This window comes from Microtus ochrogaster, linkage group LG4 (assembly GCF_000317375.1).
Source record: "Microtus ochrogaster isolate Prairie Vole_2 linkage group LG4, MicOch1.0, whole genome shotgun sequence".
In the NCBI taxonomy this organism is placed as follows: Eukaryota; Metazoa; Chordata; class Mammalia; order Rodentia; family Cricetidae; genus Microtus; species Microtus ochrogaster.
Genome location: NC_022030.1, coordinates 8,987,358 through 8,994,812, shown reverse-complemented (window position 1 = coordinate 8,994,812; position 7,455 = coordinate 8,987,358). Strand labels below are relative to the sequence as shown.

At 38.6% G+C, this 7,455-nt stretch overlaps 1 protein-coding gene across 6 annotated transcripts in view; it reads left to right on the top strand.

The window, feature by feature from the left end:
- Reps1 (RALBP1 associated Eps domain containing 1) overlaps nucleotides 1-7,455 on the top strand; it is a 71,339-nt gene that overhangs the window by 41,953 nt on the left and 21,931 nt on the right. For all 6 annotated transcript variants that reach the window (XM_005360983.3, XM_013351437.2, XM_005360982.3 and 3 more), the window contains exon 9: nucleotides 7,249-7,370. In XM_005360983.3, the coding sequence (XP_005361040.1) occupies nucleotides 7,249-7,370 (122 nt within the window). The remainder of the gene's footprint in view (nucleotides 1-7,248; nucleotides 7,371-7,455) is intronic.

Sequence of the window (7,455 nt, the reverse complement as noted above, 5' to 3'; positions counted from 1 at the left end):
CAGCAACCACATGGTGGCTCACAACCATCTGTAATGGGGTCTGGTGCCCTCTCTGGCCTTCAGGCATACACACAGACAGAATATTGTAACATAATAAGTAAATAAATATTAAAATATTAAAAAAAATAAAGAGGGGAAGTAAAGCAGAATTTAATGCTTTAGTAGCCATGTGTTAACGTAGGGGCATATGTCCATGGTCTGCCTTTCATATCTGTCACACAGAAACAATCATATACGCGGTCACTTTCCTCCAGACAGCTGTTCCCTGGGGCAAATTCGAACCCAGTCTTCTCTGATTCCTTAAAAATTTTTTGATTTTTTTTTCTTTTTAAATGAATTCTCTGATATTTTGGTTGAGGTTACATTAAATCTGTAAATTGAATTTGGTAGGATGGTCATTCTCACACTGTTAGTTCTACTGACCCATGAACATGAGGAGTCTTTCCTGTGTTTAGTGTCTTTCTCAATCTTTTTCTTCAGGAAGGAAGTTTTTATTGTAGAGGGCTTTCCTCTCCTTGGTTAGCTGTATACCCCACAGTATTTTATTTATTGTCTTTGACGCTGTTGTAAATGAGTGTGTGTCCATTCTCTTTCTCGGTGTTTGTTGTTGATGTATAAAAAGACTACTGATTTTTTTGTGCTGCTATTTTGCTGAACAAGTTTTTCTGGTGTAAGTTTTGCAATCTCTTATGTATGGTATATCATCTGCAGATGAGGATAATTTGATGAGTTATTTTCCTGTTTAGATCCCTTTAATTTCCTTCTCTTTCCTTGTGGCTTCAGCTAGTGCTTCCAGGACTATTGAAAGGGAGAGGGATAGTGGGCAGTCCTTTCTTATTCCTTAATAGGATGGCTTCAAGTTTTTCTCCATTTAAGATAATGTTGGCCCTGGAGTTCTCATATGGAGTCTTATTAGGTTGAGGTATGTTCCCTTTAGACCTACTTTCTCTAGAACTTCATCATGAAAACATGTTGGATTTTGTCAAAGGCCTTTTCTGCATCTATTGATAATCATGTGATTTTTTTTATCTTAAGTCATTTATATGATTTTCTGTGTTTATTTACTTATATATGTTGGATGAACCCTGCATTTCCACAATAAAGCCAGCATGATTATGGTAGTCAGTCCAGTGACTTATTTTGGCTAGGCAGTTGGAATTTTACATGCTTTTGAGGTTATTTGACATGTCTGTGCCTCTCAAAGCATTTGACTAGAAGCTTCTTGTTGGTTATATGTCAGTGCCTAGCAGATCACAAATTGAATATGTAAGTCAGTGGTCATATTTTTTGAATGACTGTTTCAGATCAAGTGGATTCCAACTGTATTCTGCTCACATGATGCCGAAAAAAGAGAAAGGGGTGACCGCCACTGTCATTGCTGCGTGCGGTAGAAATGGGTTTGTGCTTCTCTGTTGTTCTCGTGTATGGCATAAAGCCCCTGGACTCTTAACTAGGACTTCCTTCGTCAATTCTTTTTAAAATCAAGAAGAGAAGGCACTGAACATTTCATGAGTAGTTCACTAAAAATCCATGTAAATTCAAACTTGAGATTATATTGACCAAATTAAGCATTGTTTCTTTTTGTATTCTTCCAGAATTTTTAACATGATGGCATACAGACCGAGAGATCAGTTTGTACACAAATCCAGTCATACAATATATCCCTAGTTTTCCCCTTATAATATCAGACAGACACCTTGGCATTTCATGACATGCAGTGCTAGCTAGCAGATTCTTTTTCATAGAACATACATCTATAATATATGGATGTACTTTTACCAGTTTCCTATTGATGAATTTTTATATTTCTTTTCAGTTTGCATTTAAAGCAACATTACAGTGAGCATACATAAACATTTATCTCTTTTTTTTTTTTTTTGAGACAGGGTTTCTCTGTAGTTTTGGAACCTGTTCTGTCTGGAACTTGCTCTTGTAGACCAGGCTGGCCTTGAACTCACAAAAATCTCTGCTTCCCAAATGCTGGGACTAAAGACATGCACCCCGCCCAGCTTTATCTTTGTTTTAAAAATTCATTATTGAAGTTCCCCCCAGTTGTTTCCACCTACAGCAACTGTGATACTGTTGGGGGCATAGAACTTTCAGGAGAGGCAGGTTGACAGTGTTTCACTCTCTTGCTGGAACACTCTGGCAGGTAAGAGTGAAAGAACCCTCCTTTCTCTAGAAGGCAGGAGTCTTGAGGCGTGACACTGTGGATGGGCAGGACGCTGTGCATTGAGTATCACAGGGACCAGAGTTGAAGGAGGTTCTGTTGATTTCCAGAGCTTCTCAGACACTTGAAGGTTTCCAGAACATGAGTCTTTTATTTCTTATGCCATTTTTTGTTCTGTGAATAGCATGGGGAAGAAGCAAGGGGACAGTTTTGCCTGTTTATCCCGCGATAATTTTTTGTTTTCTTCAGACAGCACCTTTCAACTTACTTATGTTAAAACCTTTGAATATTCTCAAAAACTATGGACTTCAAGAGCCTTTATTATGTGAATTAAATAATTACTTAATAATAATAATTTATTTTTTCTTTGTTTCTTCCTCGGGACCCATGTTTTAAAAATACTTGTGACTTCATTTAAAAATAACACCAATAAACTTTTTACATGTTAACATATTTTATGAAAATATTTTCCAAAATATGGCATTTATGAAAAAGGTGTCATTGTTGTTCCTCTTGCAAATTTCTATAATAAATGACAGTGGGTGTCAACCAGCTTGTTGGATTGCTTTCTTCTTTCAGTCTGTTGGATTTATTATTTATTCAAGGTAACTTTGGAGTCCAAAAGGCTAAACCCCACAAATCAAGTTCAGTTTGTTGCCTGACTCTGAATTAATAGTCTACACACCAACAAGAATGCTCTGTGTGTGTTTGGTGGTGGTGGTTGTTTCAAATGGTGCCAGGGATCAAGCCTGGTGGTTTACTCATGCTAGCAAGTGCTCTACCACTCAGGGCAGGGCACTCCTAGCCCAGGGTAGTTTTTGTTTGGTTTGATTTGATTTTTAAAGGCAGAGTCTTAGATATCCCAAGCTAGGCTCTAACTAATTGTGTAGTAGAAGATTAATTTTAAACTTCTGACCCACCTGCCTCCACCTCCTGTCTACTAAGATGTAGGCACATGCCACCACACCCAATTGGTTTGTGCAGGGCTGAGATATGACCCCAGAACTTCTAGCAAGATCTCTACAAACTCTAGAGTATTTTTATCATTAGAAAATCAGAAGAAGATGATTTTATTACACATAAAAATTCAATGAAATTCAAATTTAATGCTTATCAATAAAACTGAATTGGGTCATATAGCCAGCCTGTTTTCTTACAAATTGCCTGTGTTTGCCGCTGTAGTATAGTGGCAGAATTGAGTAGTTGCAATAATGGCCTACATTGTTGCAGTTGTTTACTGTCTGGCTTATCAGGACAAATAGACAAAGTTTGACAAGTCGCAAAGCACACAGAAAATCTAGTCTTACATTGCAGATGGAGAGACTACTGTGTAATCTTTCCAGGTATTGTGGATAATCTTTGTACCATATTAAATCCAGATGTAGTTGCTTAAAACTTAGTTGAATTGTGAAAGCTGAAATTCAAATTTTGTTTTGCATCATAACATTACAGACCATTTGTCTTTCTTGTATTTGAGCAAGCCCTTTATGGATACATGATTTTGTATACAATATAACGGTTACTTGTAACAGTCCACTTCATTGAGTCACACAGAGCTTTCAGAATTTGGGATAGTCACTATATCAGAAAACATATTTGTTAATATCACAGCCTTCTTATTAGAGAAATCGGTAAGTTCTGGGAAGTCCCGAAGCTTACAGACATGTGTGCATAGTTCTCAGAATTGTAGTGTTTGCTTGAAAGTTGATTTTAAAAAACATGCCTGCTTAATCAGGTCTAAAGAGTTATGATTTGTCAGCAGTTCATTCCAAAAAAGGAAGAACGACAGTGTTCTATGAAAATGTCATCCATTCGACTGTCAGCTGCGTCCCATGCGCTTCCCTGGCTCAGCCAGTGTACTTTGATGTGCAATAGACATGCTTTGTGTACTCCCCACTTTGCCATGCAGAGTATTAACAGGGTATGGTTTTAGCTCTAAAATTCAATAAAATTAATCCAAACTTCTTCGCTATTAACATTTTCAGTGAGATTTTTACTCATTTACCATTTATTTGTTCATATTAAAATTCACTTGCATGCGAATGAACTTTTTATTAACAGTAACAAATAAACTTAATACCATTTATTTGTTCTTATTAAAATTCACTTGCATGAATGAATACATGCCCATGTAAAAGGAGTGAAGAATACAGTAACTTAACAAGCACACTTTATGCTCCCTCTCTTGCTTTGTGCTAATGAGGAGGCACATTTGCATTTTGTTGCTCTTGCTCTCTTGGGGCCCAGTGTCAACACAGTGCAAATTAATGTCATTACACAAATAATTCTGAGGTTTAGACCTTTGAAGCATTTGTGGAGTTGTCCAAGAAGGAGCCCATGGCCCATAGTTTTCTAGGAAAATAAGTGCTGATAAAATTATTTGAGTAACTAGCTTTCTCATTTTTGACTTCAAGAAGGGCTAGATCCACTGTAGCTTTGTGCTGGGTCAGATGAGTTCTCAGAATCAATCACAGGCAGTAAGTACCCTAAAGTGAGAGTGGGGTGCATATGGCCCTGAATTGATGGGAACATGACATTCCAAGAAGAGAGACTTAGAAAGTCGTGCCTGGGGTTGCCCTAAGATGATGTTGATTATAAAAGCCTGACTCTAAATTGGTTCATTTAGAAATTAACCTTCCTGTAGGCAGTACTATTTTTTAATTGATTTTCCCTCCCTTTATTATGAGGTCTTTTTTTTATTTTTTTGAGAATTTCACATAATGTATATTATATGTCTTGATTGAATCCACCCCCATTTCATCCCCTCCAGTTCCTATCCCCACTTCTCCCTCACAGTTTCAGGTCTATTTAGTGCTACTTGTATGTGCATGCGTGTTGGGCCATCTGCTGGAGCATGGGCAGCCTCTCGGGCTGCATCCCTGAAGAACACTGGCCCTTCCTTTCCCAGCAGTCATCAGTTGCCAATAGCTTCTCAGGAGAGTCTCCTCAAGACCCTTCCTAACCGTCCAGCTGAACCATTGCTTTGGTTATTGTCATATGTACAGTCAGCATCTTCCTTCTTAGGCTACTTTTTCTTTATTGTCATCAGGGAGGGTGAAGGGATTCATCATATTTGTTCCCACAAAAACCTAAACTTCCTGCTCACACTTAGAGTTTTGTGCTAGTTCACTAAGACTTTACAGAGCAGTGTCTGATGCTCTCCCACTTGTGCTGGTTCTGGACTGCCCTGACACTGCTCGTAGAGCATCTAGGACTGAGAAGATAGAAACAGCACGTGATCTTATAGTGGAGAGTCACAGTTGCTGGGCTGCAAAGTAGAGCCTGAGTGTGGCATATTAAAGGAGACTCTCAGGGTGAGTGAATGGGACATGGGAGAGCCCCTAACAGAATGGAAGAAGGGGAACTTTGAACTGCAACCATCAGTGATTCTGAGAAAATGGAAGCAAACAACACAAAATGCAACCTTAACTCATATTTATTTGCATCTATGTATTAGATACTGCGTTGAGCACAGAGACTGAAAGGCTTCTGACTAGAGTGGAAAGTTGAGGACTGTACCTTGCTAGGTTTTATTTTGTAGCTGTCTATTTAGAAATCCAGATGCCAGCATTTGTTAACAAGTGTGTAACACGAACAGAGCCTGCTTGTTGGGGTTTCTGTCCCACCCGGTACCCCACAGCCAGCAAGCCCCAAAGAAAATCACACAGAGATCTCTATAAGTTATAAAGCTGATTGGCCCATTAGCTCAGGCTACTTATTAGCTCTTGTAGCTTATATTAACCCATTATTTCGATCAATTTTTGCCATATGGCTCAGTACCTTTTTCAGCTGGCAGGTCACATCCTGCTTCCTCGGTGGTCTGCACAGGACTCAGGGGAATCGACTTCCTCCTTCCCAGAATTCTCCTGTTCTCATTGCATCATTTCTACTTCCTGTCTGGTTTTCCCACCTATACTTCCTACCTGACCAATCAGCGTTTATTTAAAACATGATTGACAGAATACAGACAATTCCCACACCACAAGTGTCTTTCGTTTTGATGGAAAAACTCAAGAGCAGTTTTCTTCAATTCTCCCATGGTCAGATGAACAAATGGTAGAATCATATTTCATTATGTAATCCCTTTTGATAGGGGTTACATTCAAAGCTCTGTAAAACTTAGAAAATTGAGATTTAGTTGTCAATGAAATTCCTTCTGTTTAAAGTATAATTTTAAGGGATACTTTAAGACTTAAATCAAATTCAAAGTAGAATATGGTATCTTAACAGATATATATGCTTAAAGACTATTTTGAAATTTTAGCATAGATTTTTCTCTCACTTGAGTCTAGAAACATCAGTGTGCATATTGAAATGGGAAAAGCCTAGGTTTCACAGGCCCAGCTATATAGCTCAGTGATAGGAAGAGCATGTGTCTACACACACAGCCCTGGGTTTGAGCCCAGGCAAAAATTAATTAATTAATTAATAACTAAAATAAATACAAAAATACAAAGCCCTACATTTCACCTGACTTGTCTCACTGGCTCACTGTTGTCTCATAGATAGGTGTCCTTTTGGGGTATAGTTTTATGGTAACAGCAAGGTTTGTAGAGAAGATGTTAGCAAATCAGTAGTTTTCAAAATAATTCCACGGGAAGACGGAGGAATTTTGTTTGCTCAAAAGCATTTGTGTTGAGGAAAGCTGACTTAATGTTTATTTATATGGGACATCACAAGCCTTGACTGCAGACACACCCCTGGGGATTAGAGTATCCCAAACTCACCAGAGCAGAACTTGGGATCTTTCATTCTCCTGTCTGAGGTGTGCTGCAGGGGTGCACTGTGGAAGCTGACAGGACTTCCCTGCTGTCAGAACAGTCTGCAGCCTTCTGCATTGTTATCTGTCTAACATTGTTTTTTCTGTTTGTTTCTAATTTGACTTTTCATGGAAAGTTAGGAAGCCATGATGTCACATAGACTATAAATAATGTAAGTATTGTCTGCTGAAGTATCTGCTTTGGGAAAGGAAAATGAGAGTATAAATTACCACTTATACAAAATTATCTGTTAGCTACTCATAAATCATCCAAACTAAAATATGTTGTTGATAAGAATTTTTTGTATCTAAATTGCAGATGTTGGGGACCAGCCGGGTGAGGTAGGTTATTCAGGCTCTCCTGCAGAAGCACCTCCAAGCAAGTCACCATCGATGCCATCGCTGAACCAGACTTGGCCTGAGCTGAATCAGAGCAGTGAGGTTAGCAAAGCTTCCCTTTCTCTGCCTAAAATTAACTTGTTTATGGGAAGAAGTTTCAGACAAGATCAATTCAGCACAGGCTTCC